This window comes from Triturus cristatus, chromosome 6, assembly GCF_964204655.1.
Source record: "Triturus cristatus chromosome 6, aTriCri1.1, whole genome shotgun sequence".
In the NCBI taxonomy this organism is placed as follows: Eukaryota; Metazoa; Chordata; class Amphibia; order Caudata; family Salamandridae; genus Triturus; species Triturus cristatus.
This window is the reverse complement of record NC_140589.1, coordinates 43,445,702-43,463,712: the sequence shown is the minus strand read 5'-3', so window position 1 is coordinate 43,463,712 and position 18,011 is coordinate 43,445,702. Positions and strand designations below refer to the sequence as shown.

At 53.9% G+C, this 18,011-nt stretch overlaps 1 protein-coding gene across 1 annotated transcript in view; it reads right to left on the bottom strand.

Moving 5' to 3' along the window:
* The window catches only part of KIF6 (kinesin family member 6), a 1,720,339-nt gene that overhangs the window by 1,393,552 nt on the left and 308,776 nt on the right, over positions 1–18,011 (bottom strand). Inside the window, exon 5 of the mRNA XM_085610234.1 lies at positions 7,564–7,673. Within this exon, the coding sequence (XP_085466360.1) occupies positions 7,564–7,673 (110 nt within the window). The remainder of the gene's footprint in view (positions 1–7,563; positions 7,674–18,011) is intronic.

Genomic DNA, 18,011 nt, shown 5'->3' with positions numbered 1-18,011 from the left:
AAGTCACACCTCCGCAGTCGCGGGTCTACTCCCTTCTCCCTCTCCGAGTCACTGGAACCTCTTCCTCATCGGCTACTCTCTCCTCTTTAGATTCAAGTTCGTCATCTGTCTTCCCTGGAATAAGTAGTAGCTTTTCTGCTAACGGCCAGATGCCGCCTATGGTCTAGAAGCAAGCGCCCATATCTAACTCAGACTTTCACTAATATAGAGGTGCATTCTCTCATGGAAATTTCCAGCTCGAAACCTGCCGCCCACCAAATTCCTGTACCTCCCCGTGCCAAGGACACGTTCCCAGCCGGCCGGCCTGATGTAGTGTCTTCGGCAGGGGAAAAAATACACTCCTTCGATAAGGGCCGGCCTGAACCGGTTCTCTCCGAGCGAATAGCACCTCATAACTAAAACATCACCCTCCATCTAGAAATGTCCCAAGCTGCCGGAGCAGAAAGAAAGATGGAGTCTCTCCTGTCTGAGGCCTACCAGGCCTGAATTCAGCACGACTCCATGAAATACCCTCACTATAGGGCAAGTTATCCTCAATGCTAACGAATCTATCCCCTAGGCTATGTATGTAGGCCCTGATCTATGGGTAGGAGCACGGGATTGTGTCAAAGTGTCTAATAAATAGGCCCTATTCACTACTCTAGTCCTTAGACTTGGATGGAAAGAGACTGAAGTCATATTGATCGCTCTACAACACAAGAAGGCCGGGAAAATCGAGCAGTACACACCCTGAATGGGACGGGTATGCCCAGACGTGGATCCCGTGCTCTCCTTGCCACTGGAATCGAGCTATCCTGGCTGAAGAGGGGTGACACCCCGAAACCGGTCCTAGAATGCTTGTTTCCAGTCCAGGGAGGACCTGGCTTGGCAGTTCGGGCTGGACTGTTCCCATGAGGCACAGGGTCAAAACTGGTTTGGATATGGCTGGGTTCAAACTGGAATGGCATGGTGAGCAAAAAAACGATGGATTTAGGCCCAGATCTCTGTACTTGGGTGAATGTATGACATTGTTCTGCATTCTGTCCATCAGCTGTTGTTTTTGCATGTGTTCTGGGGCTGGCCTGCAGTTTGCTGATTTGACTGAAGCGAGGACAAGAGACTTTGCTGTGTGCTGTGTCCCCCTGCTTGAGAGGACTTTGCTGTGTGCTGTGTCCTGAAGTAACTGGTCTACTAGGGCCAGAGGAGAGCAGTTCGTAATGCAAAAATAATGCAGTTCGTAAGGCAAGAATCAGGCAGTTCGTAATGCAGGGAATAATGCTATAAGCCAACCTACACAGTCAACCCGGGCACCACTAGGCCACAACATCAGAGACAATGGTCGTACGCTTTACGAGGCGGCCCCAGGACTGCTGGGCAGTACTGCTTTTATTTGAAATTACCCCAACATGCTAAATGTCAATTGTAGTTTTAGTATGTGGGGATCCGTGTAACCTTTCGCTTGCACATTGTCAATAAAGGAATGGATGCCTTTGGCTCACCTGGACATCTGGACACAAGTGCGCCGGCCAGGCCAATTTTGACTGGGCCTCAAAGAGAGTGGGTCCAGCACAGCCTCATCCGGGCGCAGATGGGCCCGCCCTTGGCCCAGTCTTCGCCCGGGTGTGTACCGCGCTGTGGGAGCACAGACCCAATTTGAACAAGTGCCTCTGGGCGCGATCGTTGCGGTGGCAGCTTCCTGCCGCGAAGGTGTTTGGGGCTTGAGGTCTGCCCCGGTCTCTCTCCCATGCTGCGGAAGCCCAGGCCCAATCTGAACAAGCGCCTCCGGGCCCGGTCGTTGCAGTGGCAGCTTCCTGCCGTGAAGGTGTCTGGGCTGTTTGCGGTCTCTCCCCCGCGCTGTGGGGCCCAATTTGAACAATCACCTCCGGGCGCTGCAGTGGAGGCTTCCTTCCGCGAAGGTGTCTGGGGCTTGTGGTCTGCCCCCGGTCGCAGTCATAACAGCTTGCTGGTTATCAGTAGAGTTAACCACATGATCCTACAGTGTGTAGAAATGTGTACCGTCCTGTCCCGATTCTCTCTTTCCTCATCGGACTCAGAATCTGACGCACTCCTTCTCAGGGAGTGCAATGCTCCAATGGACCGGCGAGTCGTGCTTGCGCTTAGTGTGAAGCGGCTAGTGTCGCATCACCGGGCTACAGGGACAGTGAGGATGTGTGCGAATTGATCCCATTGTGCATGGGCACACGTCTTCTTAACTGTATCCAGGGAAGAGTGCCCACCAATCCCCTGGGGTGCATGCATATTCGGCCACACAACACTTCCCCAGGAGTGAATGTTCTGCTTACTTCTGTGATATGCCTGGAGCCTCTGTACTGTACAAAGTGTGACCTCTTGAACAAAAAGAAACACTGCATGTCACAAACTGTGGTGTTTCCCTACAATAGGATCGAGGTCACTCTGGCTCGCCCGTCCTTGGAGCAGCCACTGGGGCCTGCACTACACCAGGCATTACACCTTTGTCTGGACCCTGAGCAGTAATGCACAGAGAACTGCCAGGAAAATGCACTGTCCAAACATGCATCTATGCCTGGCTGTGACTAGTGCCACCCAGGCACAGCTCTTTCCAGATATTTTCAGAAGGAACCCACTTGGAATGCGTATCTTCTGACATCCCTATCCATATCCTGTTGAGCAGCTGGTGACGCCCCTTCTTCCACCATCAGTGTAAGGAGCCAAGAAAATGGCCACAATGCTACTCACTGCTCTGCTTGGCTAATAGTATTATTTTTTAAAGGTGGTACAACTTCTTCCAAACGAACTGAGAAGAGGCCTTGTATCAGGACCAGAACTTCAGGGCCTCCTCTCACCCCCACACCCTAGCCCCCTGACCCCTCAAGTCTAAGAGGAGGCTTAGGACCAGAGGAGAAGGCCCTGTGCTGTGATGTACCCGGATCATGAACTGCTGGACTATCCACCAGAAAGGAAGGAAGGAACGAAAAAGGGAAAATGAACCATCTTGAACTGGTGCAAAAGAGACCTGAGTTGGAAATCCAGACAGACATAAAATGCCAGATTGAGACTAGCACCAAAGGTGGGTCAAGGATGTGCTGGAGAGTGTTCACTGCCACCTCTACCTGCTCTCTGTAATGACAGTCCTACAGTCCACATACAACACCTGATCTGAGATGTGGACTAGCCATGCCTGAGCCAGCGAGGAACATGAGGTGTAAGATCTCGCAAGACCTCTAGAACATGTTCTGTTGCTTGAGACTAATCTCCCCACATCCAGAATCCTCCCAACCATCATCCTATGACTTACGGAGGATTGCAAGGTATTGCGCACCTGGAGGACAACAGTAGGTGAATCCTTGGAGGGGATGACTGGTGGACAGTATCCTCCACAGATAATTCCCAGTATCAACAGCATGCCATGAATGAGCAGAAAAGATCTTGCATGATGGTTTCTGCTTTTGATGGAAAAAGTCAACAGTGGAGAGTACTTTTTTCTTGCTGTGATATCACACCTGACGCCACAACCACGCCTACCGCCAGCAATGCCAGCCAGCCCACTATCTCAACCCGGAATCCGATCACCACCAAAGACACCGCCTCAATCATGAGGAGTGTTCACTCAGGAGCCCCCATGGACCCCTGCCCGCCACACATCTTCCACAGAGCCAGAGCCGCCATAGCTCCCGAGCTACGACGCACCATCAACGCCTCCTTTGAATCCAGCAATTTCCCCGACGACTGGAAACGTGCGGAAGTCAAGCCCCTCCTCAAGAAGCCCTCCGCAGACCCTATAGATCTCAAAATCTACCAACCCATCTCTCTTCTCCCCTTCGCAGCTAAAGTCACAGAGAAGATCGACAAAAGCCAACTCACGAACTTCATCAAAGCCAACTCCATCCTCGACTCTTCCCAATCCGGATTCATTCACCACAGCACCGAGCCCGCCCTCCTCGCCGCCACTGATGACATCCGCACCCTTCTGGACCAGGGCCACACAGCGGCCATCATCTTAGTTGACCTCTCTGCGGCCTTCGACACAGTCTCCCACTGCACTCTCACCGCCAGACTTCAAGACTCCGGTATACAGGGAACTACCCTCCACTGGATCCGCTCTTTCCTCACTGGCCAAACCCAAAGAATCAGACTCCCGCCTTTCCTCTCTGAACCCACAGAGATTAACTGCGGAGAACCTCCAGGATCGTCACTCAGCCCCATGCTCTTCAACATCTACATGGCCCCCCTCGCCGCCATCGTCAGAAAACATAGGCGCAGCATAGTATCCTACGCCAACGACACCCAGCTCATCCTCTCCCTCACGAGGCAACTGGACATCACCAGATCCAGCTTCCAGGAATGAATGAAATATGTTGCATCCAGGATGAGCAGCAGCTGTCTGAAGCTCAACTCAGAGAAAACAGAAGTCCTCATCTTCGGACCCACCCCCTCAGCATGGGACGATACCTGGTGGCCCCCTGCACTCAGCATCCCCCCCACTCCCACATAGGCACACCCGCAACCTCTGCATCATACTTAACTCCTCCCTGACCATGACCCGACAGATCAACGCTGCCTCCTCCTTGTGCTACGACACACTCCGCATCCTCCACAAGAACTTCAAGTGGATCCGCCATGAATCAAAAAAGACCGTCACCCACGCACTCATCACCAGCAGACTGGACTACGGAAACGCCCTCTACACCGGAATCAACAAATCCCTGCTCCGGAAACTCCAGAGTATCCAGAACACTGCCGCCAGGCTCATCCTTGGCATTCCACTCCATGAACACATCACCCAGCACCTACGACACCACTGGCTCCCCATCAAAAAGAGAGTAACCTTCAAGCTACTCACTCACAGCTACAAATCCCTCCACAACACCGGACCCCAATACCACAATGATAGAGTCTCCTTTCACGTACCTAAGAGAAACCTTCGCTCCGCCGACATCACCATCACCAAAACCCCATGCATAGCAGAGCCAGAATGGGTGAAGAGCCTACTCTTACATTGCAGTAAAGACCTGGAACGAACTCCCGCTGAACATAAGACGTTGCCCCACTCTGCACACCTTCAGGAAGAACGTCAAGACCTGGCTTTTCGGCTGAATTGGAGCTGCATGACCTCCCCCACTTCCCCCAGCGCCTTGAGACCCCTCACGGGTGAGTATCACGCTTCACAAATCCCTGATTGATTCATTGATTGACATCAGTGTAAAATGACTTGCACCGCTCCACTGTAGGATTAATCTCCTAGTCCCAAACTGTGATGCAATGAAAGATACATGCATTAAAAGGTCAAGTGCCGCAGTGTCAGTTTCACTAAGGAGCGTTGTGCCTGAAGACCCCAGGACTTACACTCCACTTTTTGAAATGGAGGTTGACGGACTATTCGATCACCGGTTCTGCAAGCTTTGAATTTTGAGGCAGCCCCCTTCTATCAGGCATCTGTGTATCTGCTATTAATACATTGATCCTGGCCGCCATCTTAGAGAGGGGCCGCACGCATGTTGCAGCTCAATGTATATTGCAAAAAGGCCACGTTTACAAGTGGTGTAGAAAACTGCTCAACATCAAAAATTATTATAAATATTCTCGTAAGACTACACTGAGAAAAGGCCTTTGAGGCGGAGATAGGGGTGAGCAAAAATCCCACTTTTGTGAACAAAAAATCCACTTCCATTAGATGCTTTGTTAATTAGAAGCAGTTGCATAATTATACAACGTCATCTGTACCAAGTATGGAACGTTCTGCAACTACATGTCTGAGAGAAAAACACATGTTGTCATTTTCTTGAAGAATTGTTTAATAAACAGATTCATATAAAAAGCAGCATCCTGTTTATGACTGTGAACAGAAGGAATGAATTGTCATGGTCTCACACACTCATCACTGATTGCACATCAGGACCTCTTTAGGTTGTGTTGTGCTCTTGTGTGTGACAGCAGGACCAGCTGCCAGCTCAGACTGCCATGGACACATGGGTGGTTCTTGACCCACAACTGGAACAAGACTGCAGACTGAGACGAATATCGTTGTGTGCACCGGTAACAACCCCCCTTGAGCTCTGCTTGTGAGGCATCTCTATATGCACCCCTCCATTTCTCCTCTGCTCCCCAATGGGTGATGAAAATCAGAAGCCTACATAGGTCTTCTGCTAAGTGGCCTGTACAGACCTCTGTCCGGCCCTCTGCAGTTGTAACTGGTTGTATCTAGCATGTCTGGCTCCGCTCCACTCTACTAATGGAATTTATGTATTTATAGAATATACTCTTCCAGCTGGGAAGGGTAGTATGACCCGAAGCGCCGTGGACACCAACACCCAGGCATCCTCAGTCACTGCCCTCACTACTCCAGGTCTTCAATAAGCCTGGGCGGTGAACTGTGCTCCGTTCGCGGAGTTTGCTGAGTTTTTTTAACTCTGCGCTCCGTGGAGTTTGCTGGAGTGGAGCTTTCTCCTTGCTCGTACTCGCAAATGGTAAATTGGCGAGTGCAGAAAATCCACCGCTAGACCACTTCCCAGCGAGATTTCTCAAAGTGGGTGATCTCAGATGGTTGCTACAGCTCACGTTGAGAAACCTTCCGTTCGTGTTGAGGAGTCTGCCACTCAAACAGAATTTCTACTTGAGTGGCAGAAAGAAGGAGTGCCCTCTTGCACTGTGCTGGATGGCATTTGCGCTGGACAAACACCGGGCACTAAAAATCAGTAAGAATGGCATGAGGTAACCCACTCCGCCACTGACGGAACTCCGCGTAGCTTGGTGGAGTTTTTTTGTCACTTCGCAGAGTTCCACATAACGGAACTCCGTGAACTCTGCCCAGGGTTAGTCTTCAGCCAGAGTTCAGTCTGCAGTGTGCACATGTAGGGATTAACCAGTCAGAAAGGTGTGGGAACCTCAACAACCTTGGAAAGGGATTCATTTTCCAAAAACCTCTGAGCAGGGCGCGGTCCTCACATATCTAACATATCACAGTAGGTCTTCCAGCCTGGAGGCCTTGTGCCGGGGGTTCAAAGAAAAGCCATCATCTCAATAAACAAACACTGTGACTTGGAAAGGGATGAGTTTTCCCATACCCCCTGAGCAGGGCGTGGCCCTCACATATCCTGCATGCAGGCCTTGCTTGTCTACTCACCGTAGGTCTACCAGTCTGGGGGCCTCGTGTAAGGATTTAGAGATGGGCAGTCCCCTCAATAACCCCAAACTGTGACTTTGAAAGGGATGAGTTTTCCCATACCCCCTGAACAGGGCGTGGCCCTCACATATCTAGCATGCAGGCCTTGCTTGGCTACTCACGGTAGGTCTTCCAGCCGGGAGGCCTCGTGCCTGGGGTTCAGAGGGGCCGGCACCTCAATAACCCCATACTGTGCCTTGGAAAGGGATGAGTTTTCCCATAAGCTCTGAGCAGGGCGTGGCCCTCACATATCCTGCATGCACGCCTTGCTTGGCTACTCACCGTACGTCTACCAGTCTGGGGGCCTCGTGCAAGGGTTCAGAGAGGGGCTCTCCCCTCAATAATCCCAAACTGTGACTTGGAAAGGGATGAGTTTTCCCATACCCCCTGAGCAGGGCGTGGCCCTCACATATCTAGCATGCAGGCCTTGCTTGGCTACTCACGGTAGGTCTTCCAGCCGGGAGGCCTCGTGCCTGGGGTCCAGCAGGTCGTAGCCACACTCGTTGTAGATTTCCAAGTAGGAGATGTAGGTGGTGTAGATTTTGCTGCTGTCCTAGACAGGAGAGGAAAGGTAGACATAGACAAGGTTAGACAAAGAAGCTGGAACCAGGATCAAGGCAGGCATGGCACTTCTTACAACACGTACTGCCTTCACTAACTCATCTCTGTTCGTGGTTGCATTTCCAGGGGTGAGTTTAAGTGCCGCACATCAAACAGCCTCTTTCAAGAGTGGTATTTTCCGGGTGCAGGAATTGTTGACGTTATGGATGGGGGCGTCTTCTCGCAGTTATTTTGTATTATTGGTTCCAGGTCTGTGTATTGCATGCATGCATGCATGCACAGAACTAGTCTGACCTTTGAGTTTCTAAAGCGCCCTGATAGCTACAGAGGAGCTGAGTGTAAGGCTCTTAAACTGCAGGGTAAGTCTCTCTCTGGGGGCTGCTGTGTGAGGGTCTGAAGCTGCAGGGTCAGTCTCTCTCTGGGGGCTGCTGTGTGAGGCTCTGAAGCTGCAGGGCCAGTCTCTCTCTGGGTGCTGCTGTGTGAGGGTCTGAAGCTGCAGGGTAAGTCTCTTTATGGGGTCTGCTGTGTGAGGCTCTGAAGCTGCCGGGTCAGTCTCTCTCTGGGGGCTGCTGTGTGAGGCTCTGAAGCTGCAGGGTAAGTCTCTATCTGGGGGATGCTGTGCGAGGCTCTGAAGCTGCAGGTCCAGTCTCTCTCAGGGGGCTGCTGTGCGAGTCTCTGAAGCTGCAGGGTAAGTCTCTCTCTGGGGTCCTCTGTGTATGGCTCTGAAGCTGCAGGGTAAGTCTCTCTCTCTCTCTGCTGTGTAAGGCCGCCTGCCGCAGTCCGAGACATTTACCTAATGGATCACTTTCATCAGCCATTCGCCTGCAATCCTTCGGCTTTTTTCAAATCCTTTAATTGCACCAATAATACCCTGTACACAGCACACCGCATGTTCACCCTTTGTATGTAGTGGAAACAATAAGACATTACAATTCAGGGACACTAAACCGCTCTGGGGTCTGCTGTGTGAGGCTCTGAAGCTGCAGGGTAAGTCCCTCTCTGGGGTCTGCTGTGTGAGGCTCTGAAGCTTCAGGGTCAGTCTCTCTCTGGGGTCTGCTGTGCGAGGCTCTGAAGCTGCAGGGTAAGTCTCTCTCTGGGGCTGCTGTGTGAGGCTCTGAAGCTGCAGGGTAAGTCTCTATCTGGGGTCTGCTGTGCGAGGCTCTGAAGCTGCAGGGTAAGTCTCTATCTGGGGTCTGCTGTGCGAGGCTCTGAAGCTGCAGGGTCAGTCTCTCTCTGGGGTCTGCCGTGCGAGGCTCTGAAGCTGCAGGGTAAGTCTCTCTCTGGGGTCTGCTGTGTGAGGCTCTGAAGCTGCAGGGTCAGTCTCTGTCTGGGGTCGGCTGTGTAAGGCTCTGAAGCTGCAGGGTAAGTCTCTATCTGGGGTCTGCTGTGTAAGGCTCTGAAGCTGCAGGGTAATTCTCTCTCTGGGCGCTGCTGTGCGAGGCTCTGAAGCTGCAGGGTAAGTCCCTCTCTGGGGTCGGCTGTGCGAGGCTCTGAAGCTGCAGGGTAAGTCTCTCTCTGGGGTCAGCTGTGTAAGGCTCTGAAGCTGCAGGTTAAGTCTCTCTCTGGGGTCTGCTGTGCGAGGCTCTGAAGCTGCAGGGTCAGTCTCTCTCTGGGGTCTGCTGTGCGAGGCTCTGAAGCTGCAGGGTAAGTCTCTCTCTGGGGTCTGCTGTGCGAGGCACTGAAGCTGCAGGGTAAGTCTCTCTCTGGGGTCTGCTGTGCGAGGCTCTGAAGCTGCAGGGTAAGTCTCTCTCTGGGGTCTGCTGTGTAAGGCTCTGAAGCTGCAGGGTAAGTCTATCTCTGGGGACTGCTGTGTGAGGCTCTGAAGCTGCAGGGCAAGTCTCTCTCTGGGGTCTGCTGTGTGAGGCTCTGAAGCTGCAGGGCAAGTCTCTCTCTGGGGTCCTGCTGTGTGAGGCTCTGAAGCTGCAGGGTAAGTCTCCCTCTGCGGTCTGCTGTGTGAGGCTCTGAAGCTGCAGGGTACGTCTCTATCTGGGGTCTGCTGTGTGAGGCTCTGAAGCTGCAAGGTCAGTCTCTCTCTGGGGGCTGCTGTGTGAGGCTCTGAAGCTGCAGGGTAAGTCTCCCTCTGCGGTCTGCTGTGTGAGGCTCTGAAGCTGCAGGGTAAGTCTCTCTATGGGGGCTGCTGCGTGAGGCTGTGAAGCTGCAGGGTAAGTCTCTCTCTGGGGTCTGCTGTGCGAGGCTCTGAAGCTGCAGGGTCCGTCTCTCTCTGGGGTCTGCTGTGCGAGGCTCTGAAGCTGCAGGGTAAGTCTCTCTCTGGGGTCTGCTGTGTGAGGCTCTGAAGCTGCAGCGTAAGTCTCCCTCTGCGGTCTGCTGAGTGAGGCTCTGAAGCTGCAGGGTACGTCTCTATCTGGGGTCTGCTGTGTGAGGCTCTGAAGCTGCAGGGTCAGTCTCTCTCTGGGGGCTGCTGTGTGAGGCTCTGAAGCTGCAGGGTAAGTCTCCCTCTGCGGTCTGCTGTGTGAGGCGCTGAAGCTGCAGGGTAAGTCTCTCTCTGGGCGCTGCTGTGCGAGGCTCTGAAGCTGCAGGGTAAGTCTCTCTCTGGGGGCTGCTGTGTGAGGCTCTGAAGCTGCAGGGCAAGTCTCTCTCTGGGGTCTGCGGTGTAAGGCTCTGAAGCTGCAGGGCAAGTCTCTCTCTGGGGTCTGCTGTGTGAGGCTCTGAAGCTGCAGGGTAAGTCCCTCTCTGGGGTCGGCTGTGCGAGGCTCTGAAGCTGCAGGGTAAGTCTCTCTCTGGGGGCTGCTGTGTGAGGCTCTGAAGCTGCAGGGCAAGTCTCTCTCTGGGGTCTGCGGTGTAAGGCTCTGAAGCTGCAGGGCAAGTCTCTCTCTGGGGTCTGCTGTGTGTGGCTCTGAAGCTGCAGGGTAAGTCTCTCTCTGGGGGCTGCTGTGTGAGGCTCTGAAGCTGCAGGGTCAGTCTCTCTCTGGGGTCTGCTGTGTAAGGCTCTGAAGCTGCAGGGTAAGTCTCTCTCTGGGGTCAGCTGTGTAAGGCTCAGAAGCTGCAGGGTCAGTCTCTCTCTGGGGTCTGCTGTGCGAGGCTCTGAAGCTGCAGGGTAAGTCTCTCTCTGGGGTCTGCTGTGCGAGGCTCTGAAGCTGCAGGGTAAGTCTCTCTCTGGGGTCTGCTGTGCGAGGCTCAGAAGCTGCAGGGCAAGTCTCTCTCTGGGGTCTTCTGTGTAAGGCTCTGAAGCTGCAGGGTAAGTCTCTCTCTGGGGTCTGCTGTGCGAGGCTCTGAAGCTGCAGGGTAAGTCTCTCTCTGGGGTCTGCTGTGTGAGGCTCTGAAGCTGCAGGGTAAGTCTATCTCTGGGGACTGCTGTGTGAGGCTCTGAAGCTGCAGGGCAAGTCTCTCTCTGGGGTCTGCTGTGTGAGGCTCTGAAGCTGCAGGGTCAGTCTCTCTCTGGGGTCTGCTGTGTAAGGCCGCCTGCCGCAGTCCGAGACATTTACCTAATGGATCACTTTCATCAGCCATTCGCCTACAATCCTTCGGGTTTGTTCAAATCCTTTAATTGCAGCAATAATACCCTGTACACAGCGCACCGCCTGTTCCCCCTTTGTATGTAGTGGAAACAATAAGACATTACACTCCAGGGACACTAAACCGCTCCCACATTATTAAAGTACCCAAAGGCCGACGGCCCCTCTTGAATCCTGAACTGACCGACGCGCCCTCCGAAGTCGGAGGTCTTTAAACATGTTTGATCGGAGCCCCCTAAAGCACAATGTTTTGAAGACAGGTAAGAGGGGAGGGGCTTGGGGGTTGGGAGCAGTGGTGGGGACAGTGGCAAATGGGTGCATGAGATCATTTCGAGGATACATTCTCCACAGCTCATAATCCACAATAAATGTGACACTTATTCAAAGACAAAAACAAAAATTGGCCAAAAACCTCTGGTCCTCATAATGTGGATGTTGTGAGCCCCTCTCACTCCTGGGCCCCAAGGCTGCACTAATGGCAGCTGTGGCCCCCAAGAAGTCGGCTATCTCCTCTGCCTCTTTCACCCCTTGCCCACCATGCCAAATCATCATGCCAATGTTGAATCTGGCTCTGTTCCATTTTTGGGGTTTTATGTAGGGCAAACTCAGGGTAAGGGGATTGGAGAACTTTGAATGAGCACCAGTTAAGTTGCACAAGGTCAGATTCTTTTTTTAGGCACATGGAGAATATGTGAGTTGCCCAGAATCACAGAATGTTGAACCAACGCAAGGAATAGAACCTGGTTCCCCAGGTCCTAAGCCGGCAGCTCTCACCGTTAGGCCACACTTCCTCCTTTTCAGGACAAAAATGAGATCCTAACGTTGCCCCCTTTTTAGGGTGCAGGTGCCCTCAGCTCAAATGCTACCAAGGGAAATAAACCCACATCATGTTTTTTTAAGAAAGCCAGTAATTACTGTGATCCAGTGGCCACCTCGGATCCCTGGACCCTGGTGCTGCTGCACCTGCCTCACTAATGACAGCTTGTGCAGCTGCCATCTCTCCGACGCCCACATGAAGGTCTCTCCTCTGCCTCACGTTGGGCCGCTGCGCCGAGGCCACAACTTCACTGGCACACCGGGTGTGAACTGGGCCCTCAAGCAATAAAGGAGAGTGAGACAGCCATAACTGGGGGTGAGTCGGACCCTCATACCGCGCGGCCCCGGTGCCACTTCACCTGCAGCACCGATTGTAACTACAGCTCTGGGAAGCAGGCTGCCTGCTCTCCCCACTCCACTGGAGCATCACTCCAAGGCCTGAGGCGCATGGCAGCCTTCCTGCTACTCTGTGTAAAAAAAAGCCCCACATCTCACCCCTCACCTGTGCACGGCAAGCGTGAGCAGGGACACATCTCAGCCCTCCCCTGTTGCTTGGACCCTGTTCCCTGCACGGCAAGCGTGAGCTGAGACACATTTCACCCCTCCCCTGTGGCTTGGACCCTGTTCTGTGCACGGCAAGCGTGAGCTGGGACACATCTCAGCCCTCCCCTGTTGCTTGGACCCTGTTCTGTGCACGGCAAGCGTGAGCGGGGACACATCTCAGCCCTCCCCTGTTGCTTGGACCCTGTTCTGTGCACGGCAAGCGTGAGCAGGCACACATCTCAGGCCTCCCCTGTTGCTTGGACCCTGTTCTGTGCACGGCAAGCATGACCAGGGACACATCTCAGGCCTCCCCTGTTGCTTGGACCCTGTTCTGTGCACGGCAAGCATGACCAGGGACACATCTCAGGCCTCCCCTGTTGCTTGGACCCTGTTCTGTGCACGGCAAGCATGACCAGGGACACATCTCAGGCCTCCCCTGTTGCTTGGACCCTGTTCTGTGCACGGCAAGCGTGAGCAGGGACACATCTCAGCCCTCCCCTGTTGCTTGGACCCTGTTCTGTGCACCATAAGCGTGAGCAGGGACACATCTCACCCCTCCCCTTGCACCCTATGCTATGCACGGTAAGCGTGAGCATTGACAGATCTCAGCCCTCACCTGTTGCTTGGACCCTGTTCTGTGCATGGGAAGCATGACCAGGGACACATCTCAGCCCTCCCCTGTTGCTTGGACCCTGTTCTGTGCACGGCAAGCGTGAGCAGGGACACATCTCAGCCATCCTCTGTTGCTTGCACCCTGTTCTGTGCACGGCAAGCGTGAGCTCGGACACATCTCACCCCTCCCCTGTTGCTTGGACCCTGTTCTGTGCACGGCAAGCGTGAGCAGGGACACATCTCAGCCCTCCCCTGTTGCTTGGACCCTGTTCTGTGCACCATAAGCGTGAGCAGGGACACATCTCACCCCTCCCCTTGCACCCTATTCTATGCACGGTAAGCGTGAGCATTGACAGATCTCAGCCCTCACCTGTTGCTTGGACCCTGTTCTGTGCATGGGAAGCATGAGCTGGGACACATCTCACCCTTCACCTGTTGCTAGGACCCTGTTGTGTGCACGGCAAGCGTGAGCTCGGACACATCTCAGCCCTCCCCTGTTGCTTAGACCCTGTTCTGTGCACGGCAAGCGTGAGCAGGCACACATCTCAGCCCTCCCCTGTTGCTTAGACACTGTTCTGTGCACCATAAGCGTGAGCAGGCACACATCTCAGCCCTCCCCTGTTGCTTAGACACTGTTCTGTGCACGGCAAGCGTGAGCTGGGACACATCTCAGGCCTCCCCTGTTGCTTGGACCCTGTTCTGTGCACGGCAAGCGTGAGCTGGGACACATCTCAGCCCTCCCCTGTTGCTTGGACCCTGTTCTGTGCACGGCAAGCGTGAGCTGGGACACATCTCACCCCTCCCCTGTTGCTTGGACCCTGTTCTGTGCATGGCAAGCGTGACCAGGGACACAGCTCAGCCCTCCCCTGTTGCTTGGACCCTGTTCTGTGCACGGCAAGCGTGAACTCGGACACATCTCACCCCTCCCCTGTTGCTTGGACCCTGTTCTGTGCACGGTAAGCGTGAGCTTGAACAATTCTCGCCCCTCCCCTGTTGCTTGGACCCTGTTCTGTGCACGGCAAGCGTGAGCTGCGAGACGTCTCAGCCCTCCCCAGTTGCCTGGACCCTGTTCTGTGCACGGCAAACGTGAGCTGGGACACATCTCACCCCTTCCCTGTTGCTTGCACCCTGTTCTGTGCACGGCAAGCGTGAGCTGGGACACATCTCACCCCTCCCCTGTTGCTTGCCTTGGACCCTGTTCTGTGCATGGCAAGCGTGAGCTGGGATACATCTCACCCCTCCCCTGTTGCTTGCACCCTGTTCTGTGCACGGCAAGCGTGAGCTGGGACACATCTCACCCCTCCACTGTTGCTTGGACCCTGTTCTGTGCATGGCAAGCGTGAGCTGGGACACATCTCAGCACTCCACTGTTGCTTGGACCCTGTTCTGTGCATGGCAAGCGTGACCAGGGACACATCTCAGCCCTCCCCAGTTGCCTGGACCCTGTTCTGTGCACGGCAAACGTGAGCTGGGACACATCTCACTTTCCCCCCTGTAGCTTGGAAAAATGTTTTGTGCACGACAAGCGTGAGCTGGGACACATCTCAGCCCTCCCCTGTTGCTTGGACCCTGTTCTGTGCACGGCAAGCGTGAGCTGGGACACATCTCACCCCTCCCCTGTTGCTTGGACCCTGTTCTGTGCATGGCAAGCGTGACCAGGGACACATCTCAGGCCTCCCCTGTTGCTTGGACCCTGTTCTGTGCACGGCAAGCATGACCAGGGACACATCTCAGCCCTCCCCTGTTGCTTGGACCCTGTTCTGTGCACGGCAAGTGTGAGCTGGGACACATCTCACCCCTCCCCTGTTGCTTAGACCACGTTCTGTGCGCGGCAAGCGCGGCCAGGGACACATCTCAGCCCTCCCCTGTTGCTTGGACCCTGTTCTGTGCACGGCAAGCGTGAGCTGGGACACATCTCACCCCTCCCCTGTTGCTTGGACCCTGTTCTGTGCATGGCAAGCGTGACCAGGGACACATCTCAGCCCTCCCCTGTTGCTTGGACCCTGTTCTGTGCACGGCAAGCGTGACCAGGGACACATCTCAGCCCTCCCCTGTTGCTTGGACCCTGTTCTGTGCATGGCAAGCGTGACCAGGGACACATCTCAGCCCTTCCCTGTAGCTTGGACCCTGTTCTGTGCACGGCAAGCGTGAGCAGGCACACATCTCAGCACTCCCCTGCTACTTGGACCCTGTTCTGTGCATGGCAAGCGTGAGCTGGGACACATCTCAGCCCTCCCCTGTTGCTTGCACCCTGTTCGGTGCATGGCAAGCGTGACCAAGGACACATCTCAGCCCTCCCCTGTTGCTTGGACCCTGTTCTGTGCATGGCAAGCATGACCAGGGACACATCTCAGCCCTTCCCTGTAGCTTGGACCCTGTTCTGTGCACGGCAAGCGTGAGCAGGCACACATCTCAGCACTCCCCTGCTACTTGGACCCTGTTCTGTGCATGGCAAGCGTGAGCTGGGACACATCTCAGCCCTCCCCTCTTTCTTGGACCCTGTTCTGTGCACGGTAAGCGTGACCAGGGAAACATCTCAGCCCTCCCCTGTTGATTGGACTCTGTTCTGTGCACAGCAAATGTGACCAGGGACTTAATACTAGGGCCCACTCTCCTTTTTCATAGTAAGAAAGCCATAATTGGGGTGCAGTGGCCACTCACACCCGGGCCCCTCTGCCACAGCACATGCTGCATTAACAGTAGTAATTCTCCTTAAAAAATAAATATAAAGCCCACCCATGTACTGCCCCCCTTGCCTAGAGGGATCTCGGAGGAAGCAGTCTCTGCCCATTTGTAATTAAAACAATGAAGCCCCCACATCTCTCTGACATGCCCGTCGATCTGGGTACTTTCCTCTTGCACCCCTACTCTGAGGCCCTGGGGGTTCAGAGGATCAGGGTTCTGCACCTGATCGCAAACCTCCTGGAGTTCTTCCTACAAGCCGATCAACTCGCCCCTTTTACCAAAACACCCATACCTTAAAGGCTATAGATGACTTGGGGTTCCTCTGTGTGAAAGTGAAAGGGGGGCGTGGCTCCTGAGCTCTGAAACCGAGAGGGGGGGGGCAGAACACTAAAAAAGAAACCAGCCTTCTCACCAGGGTGCTTGATGCATGAAAGAAATGTACAAGTGTGCAATGGGTTCAGCACCAAACAAAGGCTGCTTTGGGGCTGGAGTGGGCTTTAGCTGATGGGGTCGCCTGGAGCTCCCACGTGGCAGTTATGTTATTCTCGAGAGGTCATGAAAGGGTGTTAGCAGCCGAGCTCAGGAGGGCCTCCTTTTAATGGACACTTAGAAAAATGTTCTTGGTTTAGCCTGATTACTTATTACCCAATAGAGGTGGCCCATCCAGCCCTGAACATAGCTGGGATGCAATCCATGCCGCAAACATCATATCAGATTATGGTAAGGTGACTTCAAAATTCAAGTAAGTGTATTTCTTTACCACATGGACGCTTTTCACCTCAGTACATCAATTATTTGAAAACTAGTTATTGAAAGTGACAGTTTTTAAATATGAACCGATAATCATTCCTGCCTCCACCCTGATAACAATGCTAACGGTGAACCAAGAGGCGAGTGAGTTGTTCTGTGTGTGGACTATATTCCTAATTATAGCTGGACCAAGATTATTGGCTATTAAATCAAAGAGGAGATGTGTTTGCACAGTGCACAAGATGAACGCAGGTATTTGAAGGTGTTGAACAAAAAGGAGGTTCGATGAAGTGAAGTATTTTCCTAGGATCACACAATTTGGTGAAGCAGGGAAGCTGGGATTGATCCCAGACCTTCCAGTTTCACGCTGCAATTCGACCACTAGATGGGTATTGCTTCATAAGATGAAAGGTTGATGCTTTGTCCGTAATTCTTGGAGGATGAGATTAGAACATGGATGAGGGGCAGAATACGCATTTTTATTTTGGGCAGTTTTAATCAGCGCAAGCATGCTTTGTTTTCGGCGCAGTGAGACTTGCCGTGATTCACAGGATGCTGAGCCGAGGCCGGGATTCAAACCCGGCTCTCCATGGCACATGGTCGGCAAATTTAGCTGGGATTGGAACCCGGCTCTCCATGGCACATGGTCGGCAAATGTAGCCGGGATTGGAACCCGGCTCTCTATGGCACATGGTCAGCAGATGTAGCCGGAATTGGAACCCGGCTCTCTATGGCACATGGTCGGCAGATGTAGCCGGGATTGAACCCGGCTCTCTATGGCACATGGTGGGCAGATGTAGCCGGGATTCGAACCCAGCTCTCTATGGCACATCGTCGGCAGATGTAGCCGGGATTCGAACCCGGCTCTCCATGGCACATGGTCAGCAGATGTAGCCGGGATTGGAACTCGGCTCTCCATGGCACATGGTCGGCAGATTTAGCCGGGATTGGGACCCGGCTCTCCATGGCACATGGTCAGCAGTTGTAGCCGGGATTGGAACCCGGCTCTCTATGGCACATGGTCGGCAGATGTAGCCGGGATTGGAACCCGGCTCTGTATGGCACATGGTGGGCAGATGTAGCCGGGATTCGAACCCAGCTCTCTAAGGCACATCGTCGGCAGATGTAGCCGGGATTGGAACCCGGCTCTCTTTGGCACATGGTCAGCAGATGGAGCCGGGATTGGAACCCGGCTCTCTATGGCACATGGTCAGGAGATGTAGCCGGGATTGGAACCCGGCTCTCCATGGCACATGGTCGGCAGATGTAGCCGGGATTCGAACCCGGCTCTCTATGGCACATGGCCGGCAGATGTAGACGGGATTGGAACCCGGCTCTCCATGGCACATGGTCGGCAGATGTAGCCGGGATTGGAACCCGGCTCTCTATGGCACATGGTCGGCAGATGTAGCCGGGATTCGAACCCGGCTCTCCATGGCACATGGTCAGCA